This window comes from Oryzias latipes, chromosome 12 (genome assembly GCF_053564925.1).
Source record: "Oryzias latipes strain Hd-rR chromosome 12, Olatipes_Hd-rR_3.1".
Taxonomy (NCBI): domain Eukaryota; kingdom Metazoa; phylum Chordata; class Actinopteri; order Beloniformes; family Adrianichthyidae; genus Oryzias; species Oryzias latipes.
In genome coordinates, this window is record NC_136248.1 from 23,227,964 (window position 1) to 23,250,228 (window position 22,265).

At 39.2% G+C, this 22,265-nt stretch overlaps 3 protein-coding genes across 6 annotated transcripts; 1 reads left to right on the top strand and 2 right to left on the bottom strand.

The window, feature by feature from the left end:
- Window positions 1–2,834: 2,834 nt before the first annotated feature.
- dnajc21 (DnaJ heat shock protein family (Hsp40) member C21) lies at window positions 2,835–14,540 on the bottom strand. Of its 2 annotated transcripts, none has more exons than XM_011481666.4 (12): window positions 14,116–14,540; window positions 12,561–12,654; window positions 12,335–12,458; window positions 10,954–11,085; window positions 10,503–10,807; window positions 10,262–10,425; window positions 8,221–8,314; window positions 7,574–7,738; window positions 7,442–7,490; window positions 7,212–7,360; window positions 5,745–5,829; window positions 2,835–5,574 (listed from the first exon to the last, which is right to left on the bottom strand). In XM_011481666.4, exons 1-12 carry the CDS (start codon window positions 14,210–14,212, stop codon window positions 5,413–5,415), a joined length of 1,620 nt encoding a protein of 539 aa, XP_011479968.1. In that variant the 5' UTR covers window positions 14,213–14,540; the 3' UTR covers window positions 2,835–5,412. The 2 variants fall into 2 exon arrangements, with proteins under 2 accessions (XP_011479968.1, XP_011479967.1); XM_011481665.4 differs by having other exon boundaries at window positions 5,745–5,832.
- A 40-nt stretch (window positions 14,541–14,580) lies between these two features.
- Window positions 14,581–18,006, top strand: bxdc2 (brix domain containing 2). Of its 2 annotated transcripts, XM_078956390.1 has the most exons (11): window positions 14,582–14,790; window positions 14,948–15,184; window positions 15,835–15,946; window positions 16,031–16,074; window positions 16,149–16,219; window positions 16,311–16,360; window positions 16,441–16,514; window positions 16,796–16,846; window positions 16,976–17,077; window positions 17,182–17,310; window positions 17,516–18,006. In XM_078956390.1, exons 2-11 carry the CDS (start codon window positions 15,047–15,049, stop codon window positions 17,762–17,764), a joined length of 1,020 nt encoding a protein of 339 aa, XP_078812516.1. In that variant the 5' UTR covers window positions 14,582–14,790; window positions 14,948–15,046; the 3' UTR covers window positions 17,765–18,006. The 2 variants fall into 2 exon arrangements, with proteins under 2 accessions (XP_004074758.1, XP_078812516.1); XM_004074710.5 differs by having other exon boundaries at window positions 14,581–15,184.
- Window positions 18,007–18,227: 221 nt separating this feature from the next.
- rad1 (RAD1 homolog (S. pombe)) lies at window positions 18,228–21,341 on the bottom strand. 2 transcript variants are annotated; one of them, XM_011481664.4, is made up of 7 exons: window positions 20,726–21,341; window positions 19,823–20,024; window positions 19,623–19,731; window positions 19,385–19,542; window positions 19,095–19,195; window positions 18,871–18,969; window positions 18,228–18,661 (listed from the first exon to the last, which is right to left on the bottom strand). In XM_011481664.4, exons 2-7 carry the CDS (start codon window positions 20,015–20,017, stop codon window positions 18,475–18,477), a joined length of 849 nt encoding a protein of 282 aa, XP_011479966.1. In that variant the 5' UTR covers window positions 20,018–20,024; window positions 20,726–21,341; the 3' UTR covers window positions 18,228–18,474. The 2 variants fall into 2 exon arrangements, with proteins under 2 accessions (XP_011479966.1, XP_004074759.1); XM_004074711.5 differs by having other exon boundaries at window positions 19,823–20,021; window positions 20,726–21,340.
- Window positions 21,342–22,265: the final 924 nt, after the last annotated feature.

A 22,265-nucleotide genomic window follows, 5' to 3' on the forward strand; every position in this document is an offset into this window, starting at 1 on the left:
AAAAGTATTTGTAACAACAGGTAGCAGTGCAAGAACGATTATTCTGACAGATAGAATGACTGCGTAAAAGCTGTTTTCAATTTCTCAATAGAAGTCAATAGTTGTGTCCGAATTCCTTCACTACACACTATAGTGCACTATACAGGTAGTATGGGGCGAAAATGTAACGGGGGGGGGGGGGGGGGGGGGGGGGGGGGGGCTCAGTGCTTGGAAAAAAATCTGCGCCACTATTGGTTTTCTATTATCTGTTATATGACAGAGCTTGTAACAGCCTGAAACTTTGAACTGCTGTCCCTGCAGCTGCTCCTGTCTCCTGTCACACGCAGTGAGAAGGAGAGGGGAGGGGTAGTGGGCTCAGGCTGCGAGGGGGAACGGCGCACCCAGAGGGCTGAACAGGACCATGGCGTGCCTTTAGATTACTCAGCTCATTCTAATGATGTCATTCTTTATTAACTATTGTAGACATTTTATGACGTGTCTTTATTTTCCATAAATGTATTTTTTCTGTCTGCCTGTCATTTAGTTAGACAGCAGATGATGCAGGAAAACAGCTGCACTTTTTGAGATCATAAATAAACAATAGATCGTTTTGGGGGAAAAAATTAGCACAATGTTTTACCTATTTCTTCAGACTAAAGACGTTAAATATATTGATGCTGCTGTGTTAATGTTTGAGATCAATTTACATTTCATACTATTACGAAACATTTTCTTTTTCCTAGGGGGGCCTTGCAAAAAATAATTGAGAAGCACTGGTTTAACCTAATGCATCATGGGAGATGTGTAGTGCGAATCTGCCGCCGATCGCAGACACTCTCTGAGCTTTATTGTTTTTCCACGGTCTGACACCGGATCCTGCAGAAAGCTACACCGCTAAAGACGAGCTTTAGCTGTTATTTTTGTTGGAACTGAAAGACTTTATGAGCAGAAACTGAACAAGGAAGTGAAGACTTTAACCACTTCTGATTGCTCAGACTGATGAAGTGTGATAAAGCCTCCAAGAATGATTGGTGGAGACAGTTAAAGGGGCGGGACTTTTCCGAAAACAGAGCTAAAGCTGCAATCACGGTACCGCCATTCTTATCAAAGTGTCTTTAATAGAGTCAAATTAACACAAAGAAAAAAGTATTTTATGATCTTTCATATTCCTAACTACTCTGTGTTTTATTAGGGCCTGTTTGGATGAACACAGAGCTGATATCCTGGAGATGGGAAATGTTTTTAGATCAGTGAAAATGGGTAATTTCCCACAGCACACTACACTGGTTGAAAAACACTGGTCGAGAGGAATGTCTTTGTCAGATTTTAATAGTGTGGGGAACTGCATAGGAACAGGGAATGGACCTCATTCTGACACTAAATCAATTTAAAATCAAAATGTTGCCATTTAATTTGATTTCAATACAATTAAATCAAAGATGAATCCATGTGTCAAATTTCCATTTAGGAAATTTCTTATAGCTATTTATAGAAACTGAACAAAGACAACATTTTTATTTAAATAAAATCAGTTTTTATATTAAGAGCAAATATTAAAACAAAAAAAGTAATAAAGAAAGTTGCTTTATGGGTTTAATAAATCTATTTCACATTTTATAAATTTGGATTGATTTGAATAATCATTTTTTTAACTCAGTCCTGATGTGAAAATTTGAACAACAATTTGTCGGTTATTTAAAGTAAAAAGGGTTGAATTGCGCCAACAAAACCTATGTTAATAGTTTATGTTAATAGTTTATGTCAAGACAAAATGTCAAAAATACGTTTAAAATCAGTGTTGCTTTCGTTGTTATTTAAAGAAAAGGAACTGTTAAAAAATCTTTGAAAAATAAAGCACCTAACTCACAACAGAAGTGACATTGGCCTCAGGTGTTGTTGTTTTTAAACTAGGATGCAACTTTCTTCCAGGGTCATGATGCGCCAGATACACATTAGCCTCATCTGCAAGCATAAATATTTCCAAAAGCCTGCTTCATTTAACTCAATGAAATATGTTTAACCCCTTGTGCTATCTTAGATGACCCCACCCTTACATTGACGTGTTCTCCCTACCATGACAAAGGTGGAAAGATTTCATGTAATCCATGGACACCAGTGAAGATCACAAATCATTGAAGAAAAAAGGTTCAGCGCACTGTCTAGTGGGTCTAGATGACCCAACTCCCAATGGTAAAGTGCCTAGGATAGCACAAGGGTTATGTGTTTGTTAAAGGGGGTGGAAAAAATGCTTAGGCCAATAATACAAGGAAATTTGTACAAAAAGTGTATAGAAAAGTGTCTTGCTTTTTCTCAGCTGACACACCTTGACATGCAGTGCACATCACAAATAAGTTTCTTCCTGCATTTTCATTTTTTTTTAAATCAACAAGTTATTTTCCTTTTCACTAAATGAAAACAGTTTGCAGACAGGACTATTCAATACAAAATAAGAGCTTCTTTACGTCATGCCAGCAGAATGGCCAATTGATGGCAAACATTGAAAACATTTAACAGTAATATGTTTTATTTATTTTTTTTGCTTATAGCACTCGGCCTTGCACACATACAGAGATGGGCCTTGTGAGGCTTTTACAGAAGAATTTCTTTGTTGCTAGAACATGAGCAGTTGGATGTTCAAATGCACCGTCCCCACTTAATTGCTACGGCCCAACTGGTCCTTCATGATCCGATCCTCGAGTGCATTCAGCCAATTCTATTATTTCCGTTCTTTACCACAATCCACAGGCCGGTCAACATCTTTGAGAACACTAAAAACCCACAACTCCTGAAAACTAAAAACACTTGAACATTGGTTATATTAAGAACAAAAAAAAACATTTATATTAGAGGCAACATACATTTGAGACATTACTAATATTTTTTATTAGGAAACAGAGGTAAAGGAACATAAATTTCAGAGGCTTCATTTGTGGTTTCTGTAGATCAAATGTATGACTTTACCAGAAAAAAAAAACACATCAAAGCCAAATGGTAATGGTGAAAAAACATGAATATCTGTAATCATCTTGTAGTCCACACTAGCTCCAGTCTCTACTGAAAATAGACCCCATCTTGGCAACCATTTGTGAGGCTTCATGTCTTCCATATTATATTTCTCTTCCTTTGCCACAAAAGCTTCAGCTCACACAGATAAAATAAAAAATAGATGGGCCAATAAAGCAGGGTCTAGGGGGAATGACAATTTTTTTTGTGTGTTTTTGTCTGAAGTCTTATTTTGTCATAGTCTGGGATCTAGTACTTTTTTATGAAGTAGATGACTCAAGCCACAGTGACGACTTTCTTTCTTCAATTAAAGGCTTTAAGTGTACTGCAGTAATTGGCTTTTTTTTGTCAGAAATGCTTAAAACATTCAAGTGAACCCATTGCAATTATAAATCTAATTTTGACATCTAAAAAAACTTATGATGAATCAAAAAGAACGTAATAAATCTTTTTTTTCTTAACTTCAATCTTTAACTTTTCTGTGGGGCATGTCTAAAGCTTTTCACAAAATGTTGAATGCACCAATAAAGTGTGAGGATTTTTTTGTTTATGCCAACAAAAGCAAAAACAGCATAAACAGAATTTCTTTTTAGAAAATTAGAAATCATCCCAAGTTTCATGCATTTGATGCATCAATGCATTTAGGCATATAGGCAATCTGCTGCAGTTCAAACTGAGCATTAGAATGGGGAAGAAAGGCGTATTAAATGACAATAACTCAAATATTACAACCGAGGTCTGCAGAAGAGCATCTCTGAAGGCACAACACGTCCAGCCTTGAGGCAGATGGGCTACAGCAGCAGAAGATCACACTGGCTGCCACTCCTGTCAACTAAGAACAGGAAACTGACAATAATTGACAAGTTCACCATAATTAGACAATAGAAAATTGGGAAAACTATATACTTCCAGCAGGATAAGGCACCATGTCATAAAGCTGGAATCATCTCAGATTGGTTTCTTAAACATAACAATGAGTTCACTGGACTCAAACGGCCTCCACAGTCAACAGACATCAACCCAACAGATCACCTTTGGGATGTGGTGGAACGGGAGATCATGGATGTGCAGCTGACAAATCTGCAGCAACTGTGGGATGCTATCATGTCAATATGGACCAAACCTTCAGAGGAATCTTTCCAGTACCTTGTTGAATCTATGCCACCAAGGATTTAGGTCCACCTTGCTAGTACCGGGTTGGACCCCCTTTTGCTTTCAGAACTGCCTTATCTTTTTTCCATTTCTTTTGTCTTCTTTAGCAATACTTGCTAAAGATTGCTTGAAAAAAAACTAATTCTAATCTTTAACAGCAGCATTGAAAGCCGAGTGCGTGTACAAAATACTCACTTTAGTTCAAATTTGTCTCGGAAAATGCAGCTTTCTTTTATTCTCCTGTCATTTCTAGCTTCAGCAGAGATACTTTTGAGGAAACTGAACAAACATATTTAGCTTGAAAGCGAAGTGCTCCTGATTAATTTTTCACATTTTCATCTCATCTTGTGCTGTTTTATTTTTGTAAGATCTATTAGAATATGAAATGTTTCCAGTTATTTCACATGAACCGTGCCTTCCGTCTGCTGGTGGTCACGACCTGTGACCCCAAACGATTAGAAGACTAAAGAAGTAGAAGTTTAAATAGAAGATGCAGAGAAAAATGGCAAAAAGAAGAGCAAAGAAACCTAAAAACTCAGTTCCATTCAGACGTCCTGGTGATGCACAAATTAGTAGCATTCTTTTAAAGGTCATTGGTGGTTTCACACCCGTCAGCGCTGACGGGCCTTTGAGCACATCTCGCCTTTGAGCACATCTCGCAAATGACTTTAATTTTACAAAAACTCGAGCTTTTCATCTGCTAGTCAATGAAAGTCCACTCAAAGGCGATGCTTGGCACAGATTGAAGTGTCACATAAGAGATAAAACAGAGTAAACACGGATGATTTTTGGTAATTTTTCAAAATAAATTCACATTTGAATCGGAATGTTTTCTTCAATAAGTCTAAATGAATCGAAAGGTTTGATGAACACAAACATCTAGTATCACCTCACTGAATTTACCTTTTTTTTTTTTACATTTTATGGTTTATTGTGTTTTAATTGTGAAAGTGTTGCTGACAAAAGCATCTGGGCAATTTTTAAATTTCTTTTGGGAATGAAAAATAAAATACCATTTATCTATTATATCTACCTATCTTATCTCATCTTTCAATACCTGCACAGATGCAGCACAACCTCGAGCTTTCTGATCAGCAGAACTCGGTGGAGACATTGATCATTTACAATAAAAAAAACATTTTTTTTTTTTTAAATAGTCAAACTCTTTTACATCGACCGTGGTAAAATTGGTTATTATTCTAACCTTTTAAAAAGGTACATGTGCTCAGTCTTTAGGTTTGGTGTTTCCGAACACCTCAGTGTATTTTTATTATTGCGTTATCTGTTCTTCTTCTTGTCTTTCTTGCTCTTGCTGGCGGAGCTCTGTAGAACATTTGAGGACAGTGCGGTGGCATGGCCGCTCGACTTCAGGTGATCGAACAGCTTGTTTCTAGTGGCAAACTCATAGTTGCAGGTGACACAGCGGAGGTTTACTTCTTTCTGAAAGGAAAAATGAAAAAAGGTTTCAAAAATGAAAGAGACGGAAACTTGTTTTAAAGATGTGAGGGGAAAAATATAATGGTGAAGAAGTTTGCTGGAGTAAATAAACACTAATGTATCTCTACAAACTTTTTTTAAGAAAAAAAAAAATATTAATGTAGAGTACAAACCTCAGAAACCTCATCAGCATTTTGGGACTTTGCATTCCTCGTTTTCTCTTTACCGCCGCCCTTTTTTCCCTTTGTTTTACCAGAGCTGCTGGGAAGAAAATGTTTGCCATTAATGGACAGAAAGGTGTCTGCAAGCTCCAGGTAAACCGATTTGCTGCATGAACCCCAAACCAACAGTGTCCCAACCATTGAGTGTATACGGGACCAGGACAGAGTGAGTGTGACGTCAGCCATAGAAAATAGCCCAAAGAAAGTCAATTCAGTGGTCATTGTTTCGCGATATGGACGCTGCCATATTAGGGACAGACGTTGGTCCAAGTCTGCCTGAGTCAACATTTCTAAGGCAACCACTATCTCCAATCAGGAGTGAGCTTGTTGGAGGTCCACACCCCTACCACAACGTTTGACGTGAGCCCACATACTTTTATTGAGGCATCTGAGTCTATGGGATTTTGGCTTCTTGGAGCCAGCAGGTACTTCCTGTTTGGAACGCAAAGGGGACGAGTCACTCAGTCCATTATTTCATACAGTCCATGGTCCCAACTGAAGATACACGATGGAAATACACACTGTTCTGATTTCTACAATTTGCATCCTTGTACATCAAGCACTCTGTTGCCATGTGATCCAAATGCAGTGAGAACAAAATAAACATTTTAAACATTTTCTAAGATAAAAAAGGACTTGAAGGTCCACCAGCCCCATCTCTTACAGTGGATTTTTTCAACCAAACTTTTTTAAGAGCTAGTGTTGCATTTGAGAGACTTAGCACACTAAAGTCAAGGGGCAAAAGAAGCTACACATTTTATCTCCTACTTCTTTTTATACATTACTTTCTTTAAAGCCCCACTCTGATCATCTTTCAATCTATTTTTAAAGTGTTCCCATTGCACTTTTTATTATGATTTTGCCATTTTTTGACATTTTTAGACAAAAATAAAACATTATCTAGGACATAGTTTCTGTAGTTCAACAGAAATTCACCTCTTCACCATCGGAATGGAGCAGGGAGCTTGTTGCACCTATGTCACTGCTACACACTTTTTACAACAGCATTCTTCATCTGATTCACAAAAATTTGAATAAAGAAATACTCAGAAATGCAATTTTAAGCTTAATAATCTTTGTATATGTCCTCCATAATAAGTAAACCGCTACAAGAATGTGTTAAAAACACTGAAAACACAAAATTGTGTTTGGAGTGGGTCTTTAATTATAACAGTTTGTACTTCACCTGCAGCATGAGTTAAAAAGTAAAGATCGCACAGAAATCTTTTTGCCACTGAAGTAATTTTTCAATTTTTTTTTAATGTATAAAGTAAGTTAAAGAAACATGAACAGAGAGGTGTTGGATCTCATAAGTCTAACAGTCCGACACTGATCCTCCAGTTAAGGAAACAGTCATTTGACTCTGTTACGTCACAAACTTCTTTCTTGGAAGACGGAGCTGGTGAAAGAAAAACTGACCCCTTGACCTCGGTGGGAGAGAGGTTATCCGGTGTCTCTGGCTCTGCAGCGTCAGCCCATTTCTCAGCGGCATCTTCCTTGCAGGAGGTAGATTTCTCTTCCTCCTCCTCCTCCTCCTTCTCTCCGTCCTCCTCCTCCAGAGGGTTTTTCTATGCGGGAAACAAAAAAAGGAGTTCTTTGGAACTTTTTTTGGAGAAATTGAACCGGCCACCGCTTGATCACCGCCTCACCTCCGCTACTTTCTGCTGCTTCTTTTTCCTCTTTTGTTTTTTTGAAAGCCTGCAGAGACAAAGAGGCCACTTCACCTGAGGCTGAAAGTCATCAAGTTCTTCCAAGTACCGCGACATAAAGGCCGACCTCACCTTTGTCTCTGCTTTTCTTCCTCCCCCTCTTCCAGCTCGTTCTCGTTTCCTGCGTCCTTGCTCCCGTCGCCGTTCAAAGCCAGCGAGTCCTCCTCTTCCTCCAGCTGTTGCCGCAGCAGCACCACAATCTCTCTGTGCTTTTTGGACTTTTCATGGTTCTTCATTCTTCAGAGAAAGAGAAGAAAAGAGGTGACGAAAAGATTTGAGGAAGAGAAAAATGTCGGAAACCGATGTTAGAATACACAAAGTGGAAAAAGTGGAGTTCAATGAAAAGGTTCCGGATTCACATCTAAAGGATAACGCATAAATCCGGCAGGTGAAAGCTTCAACGGTCAGACAGAATTTTTAAATATCAAAAGAGTTCAAGAGATATAGGCTGGCCTTGTCTTTTTACACTACATAACTGAGCCCATTAGTGCTGACTGCAAAAAAAGAAAAGAAAGAACATCTCAGAAGATTATTACTAACGGGCAAGAATGCAAAACGTCACCTAAACATCAACCGCTAAAGTGCCACGCTCTTATTGACGACGTGAGGTGTAAATGAAGGCATTCGTAATCTTGACACTAGGATCCCCGTGATGAATGAAATTACAGAATTATTCAGATAAATGTGGGGAAGGGCGCAGAGACCAGAGGAGCACTCACGCTTTATCCGATTTGAAGGATTTATCACAGGCCGGGCAGTACAGATCATCGTAATCGTCCAGCAGCAGGTCGCTGCCGTTTAGCTGCTCTGTGTCTGTGAGGAGGAGGGCAAAAAAAATACCAAGAAGTTGTTCAACTTTGCAGCATTTCTGATGTGTAAAGACCCACTCTGATTAAAATGTATTTTTGTTTTTGATAAGATCTGAAGTGCATCTCTGTGTATTTTCTTTATTCAAATCCTTGTGAATCAGGAGCAGACGAAAAAATGCCTTTAAAAAAAATAATCTCATTTGTGATGTAGAAAATATGCTGGGCTCCCTGGTCTGAGCTCTCAGCAATGGCAAAGGGAAGGGGGGCGGAGTTGAAGCAAATTTCTAATGAACTACTGCCGCTCTACAGACACTATGTCCTGGAAAACAGCAGACGTTTTTCGATTTTGGCTTTAAAATATGGGCTAATTGTAATGAAAAGACTACTGGGAACGGTTTTAAAATAGACCTCAAGAGGATCGGAGCGGGACTTTAAGGCAGTAGGGGTTTCACTGATGGGAAAACTTGGATTCATCTTCTCAAACAAAAGTCCAAACATAATTCCTGCTTTTATTTCTTAAATATGAGGTGTTGTCAACAGTTTTTGTCCCTTTCTATCCGCCTTGCTTAGATTCTTCACACAAAGCGATTTCAACCTTTCATTTATTTATTAGCTAAAGTAGGAAAGCAAGTGGGGGTTTTTTTTTAATCACATGTTTTAATCACATGTTTTCAACATCTGGAGATCTGTCAGGTCAGTCTTAAAACAACAGGAGCGACGGCCGCCTCTCAGTGGTCCTGTCCCCACTGAAGCTGTTCAGATAACCACAGGGTTGATGCAGTAACAGAAACGCCAGATATTAACCAGGAAATGATGAATCTGCTGTTTATTTAAACGTAGATCGTCTTCATGGTGGTGTGGTATTTTTCCGAAAATGGAGGACACATTAAGAAAATTACGCCTGAAAGTGCATTTCGGAGTATTTCATTCAAAGCGCACCGCGCGGGCCACAAGCTCCCTACAGGAGCAGGAGAACGTGTAAACAGATGGGTGACGGGAAGGGGGCGGGGTTGCTTTACGACAACTTAGAGGTGAATTTCTAATGAACTACTGCTGCTTTGCAGAAACTATGCCCAAGAAAACGACACAGGTTTTCTTTATTTTGTCTAAAAGCGGCATAATCATGGCTAAAAGATCACTGGGAATGCTTTTATGACATCAAATGATGATCGGAGTGGGACTGAGAAATATTACAGGATATAACTGTCTTATTCACAATGATAAAAATGCACAAGAGCACTCATTTTTTTTCCTTGAGGGTTTGATAAATGTCTCTACCTGAATTCTAAACCCAAACTCCTGGAGGTTTTTCTCATTCTGTTTTTATTTTTTAATAACTTTCATCCAAACTCTCCAGAGTGATCTGAACATGAATGGAAGACAAACCGTGTGAGAATGCCAAAAATCTCAAAGTATGTTAGTTAAAACAATAAGACTACAAAAATTCAGTCTGAGACACGGCCTTCACTTTTTACTGTGAAGAGCGCCTCACTGTGCTTTGAAATTCAAACAAATAAACCATCGTTCCTAACCCTGCTGGCACGTCTTGGGAGCTTGTCGCCTTTTCAGATGTTCAGAACCTTCAGGAGAGTTTGGATAAAAGAAAAGAAAAATGCGGAGGAGAAAAATGTTCTGTGGGGGTTTTGGTCATCGAGCAAAGTCCTGAAACTATCAGAAACCCTGAGCGTTCTTCTGTGGGAGTTTAAACCGACTGCAGGGAGTTTTTGCTCAACTTTATTCAGATTATAAACCTCATCAAAAGGGAAATTGAGTTTGGGTTACACTCAGAAACTGAGCATTATTGGAAAACGTCACTCTAGACTTCCAGTGGCTTTGTTTCCTTCAGTTAGGACAGCTGGGAGCATTGCATGCTGGGACACTTCTGATAATCATTCCCTCTTTGCCATGTGGAACCACTATGCAGGTGCAGTCTTGTCCTAATCCCACTTGCCTCTTCCTCCGCCATCTCCAATGTTCTCCTGCATGTCCACCTCATCTTCCTCACTTTCAGACACATCTCCAAACTCCTCCCCGTACTCCGCTTCGATCTGCTGGAGCTCCTTCTCCAGTTCAGACATGGCCGCCCAGCTCTGCTCCTTGTACTCCTCAGCCAGTCTTGGATGGACAAACAGAACAGAGTGAACGTGAGGACAAGCAGAGGAACCCGAGCCTGCGTCTGCGTCTCCACCTACTTGGCCTGTTTGAGCTTCTGCTGCCGCCTCAGCTCCTCCACCTTCTTGATCTTCTCGGCGTTCTGCTCTTCCAGCAGCTTCCTGTGGGCCTGCACTCGGCGGTCCCGCTTGCGGACGAAGGCAGCCAGCTGCCGCACCAGGTCATTTCGCTCCTTCCTGGCCTTGTCTCTGGTCTTCTTGTTCTCCTTCTCCATGGCCCTTTTCTCCCATCGGTTGGTCGCCTGCCTCGTGTCATATTCCTCTTTCCAAGCAAAGTTCTTACGAGTGCAGAAGCTCTGCCAGTGGGCGTAAAACTCGTGGACCACCTACAACGCGGGCACTGGTTAGGGACACATGTTAGCCTTACATGTTCATGTACTACAAAAAAAGGAAGCGTGTTTGTGAAACTGCCTTTCTCTTTATGTGTTAAACACATGTAAAACACAAAGTTATACATGTGCCTGGGACTTACTGTATCATAATCACTCTGAGAGTCTCCAAACGAAGGAAACTCCTCTTCCTCTTCCTCGTTTTCCATCCTACGGTGCTCCAGCTCTTTCTTAACAATGGACTCAAAAAGATTCCTGTAGACGGTGTAGAAGCCCTGAAAACGAAGGAGTACTGAGTAAGAAAATCAGTCTCTGAGAGGCACCGGTAATTTCCTTTCCCACAGTGTTACAGCGCCTACAAGGAAGTACCGCGGGCCAGCAGAGATGGACATATGGCTTAATGGCATCTAACTGAGCATGACATTCCTAAATAAGTGGACGCAGTACGGAATTTATGACAAAACACAGTGGATCAGTAAAGTCTACCTTTAACTTTATGCATTTTTAATTGTACTTATCCACAATGGTGGTGCAGAATAGTGCTCTAGTCAATTACTAAAACTAACCTTACATAAAATATTATATCAGACAATAATGTTGGGTATTATTACATTAGGATAACATCTGGATAAGCTTTTGATGAAGTAGGTAAACAGGTGAGAAGTTGTGAGCCTTCTCATCTAGACTCAGACTGCCCTCTGCTGGTCACTACATAGAATGCGGTTATATTTGAGTCCAACCATTTTTTCTCCTTCAGGGACAAATTCTTTAGTAGCAACAAGTTAATTTCTTGGAATTTGTATTAAATGATCATGTTAAGTACAAAAAAAGAAAAAAAAGTAATGAAGGTTATCAATCTTTTGTTATTTTTGCTCCAATAAAAACAGAAAATACTCCAACTAAAAGCAACAGTTTTTCCAAGTTCCACTCTGATCATATTTTGATCTATTGTAAAAGCGTTCCCAACAGTCTTTTATTTATTAAAGGAAAATGCCGTTTTTAGCCAAAATAAAAAAAAACACGTGTTTTGTCTAGGACATAGTTTCTGCAGAGCGGCAGTAAATCAGTAGAAATTTACACCCGAGTTGTGAGCGAGCCCGCCCCCCGTCCCCTTCTCGTTATTGAGAGCTCTCTATTTACACTCTCTCCTGCTAGCTTGCTTTTGTCTCCTACTGATTCACAACAATTTGCATAATGAAATACCAATTCTAAGCATAATTTTCTTCAAAACTGTCCTCCATCGTCAGTAAAAAGCCCCAAGAACATGTTGAAAACAACAAACAAGATTTTCATCAGAGTGGGTCTTTAACAATAAAGTAAAAAGGCTTAATAAATGAAGATGCTGCAAGTTGCACAACTTTATAGTTGTGCAGCTTTTAAAATCTTCCATTTAATCAGCGTTCTACATTTATAAGGCCATCGCTGCTAGGCAACATTAAAGATAAGAGTTTAACATGCTTTAAAAGAATTTAATGGTACCACCCGCACATATAACACATAACCCTCGGACCCGTTAACACAAACCTTTTCATCATCTCCGTATCCAGAGTAGCAGGTGACAGTAAAGTACTGCAACAGGTCAATGCTGTCGTCCTCATAATCCCCACTCAGTCCTCCCTTCAGCAGAGCGTCCCTGTGATTGTCATACCTGACAAGCCCGAAGGGAGGAAGAAAAGAGTCAATAAGGGGATCTGCAGGGTGTCAACTGCTGTTCTTTTCTATAACATCAGCTAAGGGTTGAAACACACACCAAGCCCTCTCCTGAGGATCACTCAGAACGTCATAAGCGGCCTGAATCAGCTTAAACTGTTCCGCTGCTTCTTCTGCGTTGTCCAAGTTTTTATCTGGAAAGATGAAAGAGAAGAAGCAGAGGTGCAGCGTTATTAAAGAGTTTGACTCTCAGCAGGTCAGTATAGGGATGTATGGAAGCAAATAACAACAGGAAGCTGGTCACATTCTACGCTTTAAACACGTCGCATAGAAGCAAAAACCTGTTGTTGTTTTTGTCATACCTGGAAATACATGCAGCTGTCATGGGGTTAAACATTCTGACTGATTGTCACAACGTTAACTGACAGAACAAATTCTGAGGCTCGTGAAAATTGTTTTGCAGAATCAGTCCCTGCAAACCTCCAAACTTTCAGTGGAGTTCAGGTTAAGGACAGTGGACAGACGCAGAGGTGAAAAGCACGCAGCCAATGGACCCTAAAGCAGTAGCAATGAGTAAAGAATCCCATTTCTTAATCTAGAGATTGATTCTTGCCTGACTGTGCTTGTTTTTGTGGGAGAATCTTGACAGCGTAAAATTCACAAACACATGGATGAGGCAGTTTGGTAGGGAAGAACTTAAGTGGCCAAAAACTCAACCTAACAGATGAAGACCTTCTCACAGACGTTTATGTGCAATGTCAACAAAAATGGGTCTGCGGGTAGCCAGTTTAGCTCGTGCTGGTTTGCGGCGCCTTCCGTCCGTGAAACCCGGGTTCGACTCCGGGCTGCTCCCTGTTCCCCTCTCTACCTCTGCCGGTTCCAAGCCCGGTTTGAGAAGGTTGCGTCAGGAAGGGCATCCGGCGTAAAACATTGCCAAATTTACCATGCGACTCGTTCGCTGTGGCGACCCCTGATGGGAGAAGCCGAAAGTGGAAGCCTCAACAAAAATGGGTCTGCAAGAATGATCAACACACAAACACACAGTGGAAGCCTTTTCAGAAGAGTAGAAGATGCTAAAGTTCTTATCAATGCTTCAAATGTTTAAACAGGGATTCTGAAAATGTTGTCATCATCTTGGCCCACAGTGTTTACTAATCATTAAGTTAAAATATAGTTATGCTGTGGAAAAAAATCTCATTTAGGCCTAGGTTGATCTTCCTGATGTAATGGAAGTTATAAGATACAGGGCAGAAGACACTTACAGTAATAGTAATAGTAGTTTATTCAAGGGAATTTATTTGAAAAAAAGAATGTGGTTATTCACAGTTAAAAAGCACGAATTAGTCAAACTCTAATTTCCTCTAAAGTCCCCAGGCCATGATGTAAAAAAAAGCCCAAATACATATACAATAAATGAAAATAAAAATAACATATACAACGGATCTTGAAGGAATACAGCTTTTATTTTGTAACGTTTTATGTTGATGGGATACTCATCGCGAAAAAAAACATAATTACAAGCGTCTCAACAGACTCTCTTTCTCCAAGACATTTTAATAATAATAATAATAATTAAAATTACAATAACAAATGCTTTGATTAATAGGATCTTCCCATCCAGCCGCCGGCAGAAAGAAACTGTTTTCAACACTTACCTGGATGCCATTTTAAGGCTAATTTTCGATACGCTTTCTTCAGATCGTCGTCTCCTGCGTCTCGTTTAACACCCAAAATATCATAGTGACACTTCATCTTTATAAAAATGTGGCTTTTATCTTTTTAAAACACTAATTCTTATCCACGTTGTACCTTTAGCATTCACTCTGCAGTTGCCGCATGCTAGCAAACAGCTAGCCTCTCTGCTATCTATTAGAGGAATAAAAAAGGTACTTTTTATTACATTACAAAAGTCGTGTTATAATTAAACCTTCCATGTCCAAATCTAAGGTTTATAATTCAAATAATTAAAGAGTTGTCAATTTTGTTGTCGTCAATTTGGACAGTGTTACGAGGATTTGAATACTGACTTGTCTTAATGCCGCTAAATCTCGCGAGAAGTATGTGCCACGTTTTCTTCTTCTACGTAGAAGCTAAATTTCTGGTTTGAGTTTGCTGCAACCTGTGGACCAAAAAAGCGACACTTTCTACTCATACAATTTTGTTGATTTGCGTGGTCATTTTTAATGTATAAGTCACCAGATGGGGTTTAATTCTGTTATATAAGCTGGTTTAAATAATATTTCCATCCATGGTTGACATGATACATACGGACGTTTTGCAGAAAATGTAGAAGTCTTGCACATTTCTTAAAACTCTATTTTATGCCTAATGTGAGAACATTAATCTGAAACACGAATCTAACTGTCTGACTCACTGCTGTACCTGTTAAATACTGTCAAAAATCACAACAGATGTTTTTTTAGACGTCTACGCACAGCTAAGAAAGCTGAACAAGGACAAACTCAAATTTACTTTTCTCGTTTGCAGTACAGCCTCCACGCCGCTAGGGGTCTCTACTTCGACTTCGACTTGCTTGGATTACCTTTTTGAGCGAGCTTTCTGAAGAATCTTGTCTACTGTAGAAACATGGCGGCTTTCAAGAGAAAACGTGGAGTGCATGTTACAGCTGAAAAAACAACAAAAAAGGTTAAATTCGTCGCAGATGATGGGAACACCGAACAGAACGCGGTAAATGAAATAGTCGTCCCTAAGCCGGTTTCCATGGTAAGTGCTCGCAGCTTTTAAAGAAGAGTATTAGCCTAGTTTTAGCTAACTTGCTAATGGTTTTTCAGTGTTGTTTTCACTGACATGATATGTCTTGTTCGGTTTACTATATGTAAAAGTGCCACGGAGACTAAAAAAGCAAACTATTTCAAAAGTTTAAGATGCAGCATTTTAATCTGTGATCTGTTAAGGCAAGAAAATACTTGGTTACATTTACGAGTACGTTGAGAAAGTTTATTAATTCAATAATATAAATATATAAATAAACTGAAAACATCCTCAAACTAGGACAAAATTATACTTTCAATTACAAAAAAATGAAGGTCTTTATTGTTTATAATTTCATCCGACAAAAGTCAAGAAGTCTTTGACATCAGGCAGCCTTATTGCCAAAAACTCAAACCAAAAGATGTTCCTTAATAATACCTGTAATTAGAATGATGTCAACATGCTAGCATATATAAGTTCAAACTGTCGCTCTGTACGTAGTTGGATTTGTTATTTTATCTATATTACTTTTTTATTCGGGTTTATTTCGGGAAAACTACATTTGACGTCTACTTGAGAAAAATTTTCAAATTCATATTTTTCTTTTCTAATGATACCCGCCTCTGCCTGTGATCATATCCTAACGTCTGTCTCACAAACAGGGAAAATGGACCAACAAGGAACGGGTTCTTATTTTCTCCTCCAGAGGAATCAACTTCAGGACGAGGCATCTGATGCAGGACTTGAGGACCTTGATGCCTCATTCAAAAGCAGGTAAATAACTCAATATGTTTAGACTGAGAAGCAGTGACTGCAGGATGAGCAGAAAACACGTCACTTGTTTTGTTTTCTACTTAGATACAAAAATGGACAGGAAGGATAAGCTGTTTGTTGTCAATGAGGTACGCCTGCAGTTGAAATTGAGCTACTGTGACCTACTAGAAACACTAGATGATGTCTTTTTTTTTTTCTGCAGGTCTGCGAGATCAAGAACTGCAATAAATGCCTCTTTTTTGAAGCCAAAAAGAAGCAGGATCTCTACATGTGGTAAGTGTCTGATTCGAGGTTTACACACGCTCCTGAAGTTTTTATTTTTATTTTATTTGAACAAAGTTTGACACATTTTAACACATTTCAGGATCTCTAATTGCCCGCATGGACCTTCTGCAAAGTTTCTGGTTCAGAACAGTAAGTTTTCTACTCTTGTAAATCAGTGTTATGTAGAAGTGTAGCGTAAATGCGATTGACGATGTTTTGCTTCCTTATAGTTCATACTCTGGCTGAACTCAAGATGACAGGAAACTGCTTGAAGGGATCCAGACCGCTGCTCTCGTTTGATCCTGTAGGTAACGTGGAGTCAGAAAAGCCAGGAAATGCTTGACAAGCTATTGTTCCCCTTTTTTCTGCCATCAGTCCAGATTTATTATCAGGAAAAGACAGCTGTTAAACTTAAACAGGTTTTTAAACCATTAAAATAAGGAAGTAACACAAAAAGCCCTAAAAATGTCTGTCTGTTGTTTTTAGTCCTCAGAATGATCCAGCTTCCTGTTTTTATGTTGGAGAACATACATTTATGCCATTTGAAGTTGTACATTTTGATTTCTTTTTCTTTTTCTTTCACAGACATTCGATAAGGAGCCCCACTATGCTTTACTGAAGGAACTTTTTATTCAGGTAGGATTTAGAAGCACTTCATCCTCAGTATTACATAAAGGGTTCAGGGGGGTTATGTTGGTTTGGAGATGCATGTTTACAAAACAACTGACATTTTTAATTTAAAGGAAGAACTTTTTTTGCTTGTAGACCTTTTCCACTCCCCGCTATCACCCAAAGAGCCAGCCCTTTGTGGACCATGTCTTCACCTTCTCCATCGCAGATAACAGAATATGGTTCCGAAACTACCAGGCATGTTGTCAAACTTCAGAAAATGTGGCCTAAAACCTCATTTCAGGTGGTTACACCCACTTAGAGGCAACCTGTTGCCTGATTCCTGATTATTCTGTGCTCAGATCATTGAAGAGGACGCCTCATTGGTGGAGATTGGGCCTCGATTTGTCCTCAACCTCATTAAGATTTTTCAAGGAAGCTTTGGAGGACCGACACTCTACGAAAATCCAAACTTCAAGTCTCCTAACTTGGTAAGATATGATGAGGCATTTGTCATCTGAATTCTAACTTTTCCTGAAGTATTTATTGTTGGTATGATGGACGTTTGCCTTCAGACGGTTTCTAGTGCATTGATGTTCCTAACCTTAAAGGTTCCTGTACCTCAGCGTTCAGTAGAGCAGTGGAATCGGTGCGTGCAGGCAGTTGAAGGGTTTTTCTTGTGTCTTGTGCCGACAGCACCGGCGACAGCTCCGCCTGGCGGCTGCAGCAAAGGTCCGTGAGAAGCAGACTTTAAAGGAGATGCAGAAAGTGAAGAGGAGCGCCGCCAAAGAGGATTTGGAGAAAGATGTCACAGCTGACGTCTTTGTGACACCGGCCGACAAAAAACCTGTTGAAATTCAGACGGAGCCCCCTGAGCCTAAAGCTGAGAAGAAGCACAAATTCAAACCGTCCAAGAGGCAACGGCAGCAGATGGCGCGCAGATAATGGGATTGAGCTGAGATTGAAGAACTTTCTCTCATCCAAATCACCCGCAGAGAAAACATGATTCCCCCCGAATTTTTTTTTTGTAATTCTCCAAGTTTTCCTCCTGAAGAAAATGTTTGTCTCAAGTGTATTACAACAATTTATGAACCGACAACTTCTGCTTTGTTTTAATTTGGCAGTAAAGCAAGAATTAATTGTTGTGATGTGTGTACCGGTACATTAAATAAGACCCAAAAGCCTCACCTGTACAGCTAACTGTTCACTTCAAACACCTCAAATACTAAACACATCCAATAAATAGGAAACTCCTTTAGATTTGAGCATCAACTTTACCGACCTTCCCCTCATATCAGGAAAATGGTACGTTCCTCTGCAGAGCTAGACGGAAGATAAAAGGGGGACTTGGCTGCATGTCAGAACTGAAAAGGTGTCATCACTGCATTTCTAATCTTTAGAAATGACCTTTTAGTGCCCCTTCTGGTTTATTTGTTTTGATTCAGTTTCTGTTCAGACGGCAAATACCCACATTACAAGACATTTAGTCAAGACTTTAGCTCAAAAGCTTGCGTTAAATGAAGCAGTCATCTTTCTATGTTTGCATTCATCAGACTGGGATTGCCTCCTGACAGAGTTCCTCTTCTTGGCTGTTTTTTTTTAAGAGCAACTGGAAACCACTGCAGTTAAAATGCTAGTTTGGGTCAGTCTAAATGTCATTCCTCCTCCTCCTCCTCCACCTCCTCATCAGGACAGTAGTAGAATTCCAGAAAGCAGATCTGTCCGTCATCATTCCTGACCAGGTACTGCTGGGAGAGGAGGCCCCTGTTGTCTGTCCTCACTGAGACCTTACAGGACAGAGCCAGGGCTTTGGTGGACGGCTTCAGGAGGGACATCTTATATCTGTCATGATTCATGAAACAGAAGAAGACATGAATGATGAGCCTTTTTTTCCCTCTCTGTTATATGTAAGGTGGCAGATGTTTAAACAAAAAGAATAGTTGAAAGATGTTTAGGAGAATCTTCAAAATTAAAACATTTTTGAAATGTTTTTTATTTCAGGTCATCTTTTGGCTTTAATGATGCACGTTTCTTCTGATATCTGCACATACCGGTTCGTTTGCGTCATGGTGCATTGAAACAGCTCCATCATGTCCGAGTCTTTGGAATAATCATAATGTGCATTTCCAGAGTTCCCAAATGTTGACAACCTTAAACAGATCAAACAGTAAAGCATTTTTTAAAGCTTAAATATATCATATCTTTTTTTGCTTTCTGATGAAGGCAGACTGTTTATTCAGTGCAGGAGAACAGCAAGCAGGTTTTAGCAGCTCACCTGAAGTACGGCTGGCTGGGGGACATGGTGATCTGAAGCACATCACTGGTCATGTCCAGTTCAGAGAAAGCTTCCTTCAGACTCTCCGACTGCAAAATCACCTTTAAAAAGGGCATTTTTTTCCCAAAGGATTTCATAATAAACACACAAATGCGAGACTTCAAGCTACTAAGCACCTGGATGTAATTAAGTAAGATATTACTTTCACTGTTTTTTCTAATTCAATTAAAAAAAAAATCATCTTTCAAAAGATGAAGCTTTTTCACAAAAAGACAAATGATGACGGGAACCTTATTTGTAACGTTAGTGCTGCAGAACTCAAAATCCATTGGTTCTTCAGGTTCTTGTGTGTTAATCTTGCAGACTGTCACCACGCCCCCCTCCTCCAGGAAGAGAGTCAGAGGGTATCCATAACCTTTGTAGCACATTCGTAAGGCAGTAGAAGTTCCTGCAAAGTCACAACAAAAAAAGATCTAAAAAGGGTTGGAACTAAGTTTGAATTGTGCAAAAAAAAAAAAAATTCTTTACCTGCTACTGCATTTCCTCCAAAGATATTTAGGCAATCCAGCAGAACAGTGAGGTTGATCTGAAAAGTCACCAAATCTTCCTTAAGGGTGAACTCCTGAAAGATCTCTGTCTGGAGTGAAAACAGAACAACTTCTCTTCAGTCAGGATTTCGAATACAAAATTGATGGATGCAAATCCAAAAACAAAGACTGCACACACACCTGGATGAATGCATTGGCTTGAAGACATTTGGAGTCCTCCACAGTGACCTTTAGGCCGTTGGGTGTTGCTGTGAAGACTGCATGATCCTTAAAAGTGATAGCTTTTAGGATGTTGGAGAGATTGCGAGCGTTGTCCAAACTGGCTACTAAAACATAGTGTTCCTCATCGTCCTGAGACTGTGTGGACAGAGGCATTGCTCTGCTGAAAGACAAAAACAGGTTTGCAAGAATCTAAAACAAAACAAATACACTATTTATTTCAGCAAAAAACATTTCAGCTTTCTGGGTATTAATGCCAACATATTGAATCTATTTGATGGACATTCGGCAGGTTAATTCTGATAGGACTGAATTTAATTAAAACTTATTATTCGGGATTAAAAATCATTAGGAGAAAAAATTATATTACTAATATCAATATTTCTAACATTAGAAAGCAACCTTTTTTCTAATTGTATTTAATGATCACATAATAAGGTTTGAGGAATCAATGTTGCATCAAGAAGATGAGAAATGAGATCATTAAACTCAGCTTTAATGAGAAAACTCATTAAAGCTGAGTTTTCTCAACTCAGCTTTAATGTCTAAAAATTAATCAAACTCTTCAAACTGAATTAAAATATATATTTCTTTAGCTTCTGATGTTTATTTTAGCTGTTGTGAATTCACTGAAATTCCTTAATTAACGGTTTTATTTTGCATTGTGAGGTAGTTCAGAATGATGACTTTACTGCTATCAAATTAGCTGCTAATAGTGTTTCTGTCGTATGTTTTTCTTAAATAATATTTTCAGAATTTCCTTCAACTTTGCCATGTTAATAAATTAGCTGTGTTAGCTAGGCTACTTTTTCAGCTTTGCAGCTTGAGATAAGGAGTAATAAACGACACAAAAGCAACTTTTACCTTTTTTTAACTTGCTTTTAAAGGGGTGCTCCACTGATCTATAATTGTCCTGGTTGGTTGGAAAACTGCGGACATGTATCGAAGAAATGCGCCCGATTTGTAGCAACTTCCGGTTTGGTCTTCCCTCAACGGAAGTTGCGTTTCTGTGCGGCACACTATGTTCCAGAGATTTCGCTCCTGAGTCGAAACTGAACAACTCTTCGTGACCGCAACAGCTGTCTCTACTAAGGCCGGTGGTTTGTGATCGTATTTAGAAAAAAGGGTAAGTTTATTGAAATTATCTGGCTTGACACCATGTCTGCTGGTTTTCCGTGTTCGTTATGTAAGCCGCAAAAAGAGCACGAGAAGTTGGAAGCTAACTCACTACGTACCGGTGAGACATATATTTCTCTAGAACTGTTTCCCTCAGGGAAAAAAAAAATACTAGAAATAGATACATGTCGTTTTTAAATAATGGAATATATATTAGATAGATCCGAAATAGTCCTTTAATAAAGCTGAATAACTGAGGCAGCTAACTTAAGCTTCATCAACTTTGCTGACGCAGTTCAAGTTAAGCTAGCTCATCAGGCTGTCTGTCTAACTGTCAAATGTTTATCTTACTTTTGGGACTACAGCGCCACCTTTTGAGGCTTTGTTCTCCTTATATTTTTTTCTTTTAATTACTCAATTTTCCTGCTGCTTTAAAGCAATCAAACTGAGTTGGTCAAACAAAGTTTGTTAAAATTGTTTTTGGACAAATGGTTTTTTAGGAGTTTTTCCTTACCGCGAAGGGGGGTCTAAGGGCAGGGATGCCAGTATAGCTTAGTCAGTTTGTTAGTTCTTTTTAGTATTTTCCTATTGAACTCTTTGTATTCATGATCCTTTTGAGTTCATGTTTTACTTCGAAGCCCATCGAGATGACTGTTGTTGTGATTTTGGGCTATACAAATAAAATTGAATTGAATGGAATTCAAAGGTAGAGCAGCGCTCAAATCTCAATACACGGTCCACAAATGGACACAAATAGATGAATCAAACTTTGTGGCAATATGATACAGTCCAAATCTTCTACCTAATTGTAGACAATGTATTTATTATTCATTTATAAAACTATAAACAAAATGCCAACGAGAGAAACTTACTTACTGCCACTTTTTACTTTTATCAATTAAGCAAAGTCCTTAACATAGAAGCTTCAAACATAAAGACTTGGTATTCTGCGTCTTTAATATTGATTTTCCCCTTGTGGTTATTTGATTTAGGCCTTGTTTGCAGTCCTGTGGGGAAAAAAGGATTGTAATATGTTTATAGCACACAAAACGCATCCCTCCCTGTAGTTCCCCTTTAGACAATTGTAATTGGCCCGACCAGGTAGAAGCAAGCTTGTGATTGGACGTCTTTTTATTTGTATCATTTGGACTTTAAAGTCCCACTCAAATCATCTTTGTGATCTTTTTTAAAAGGTTCCCAGTGGCCTCGTTATTATGACGATGCCGTTTTAGTCACACACAACAAACAAACAAAAAACCTGTGTTGTTCTTAGAATTCACTTCTAAGT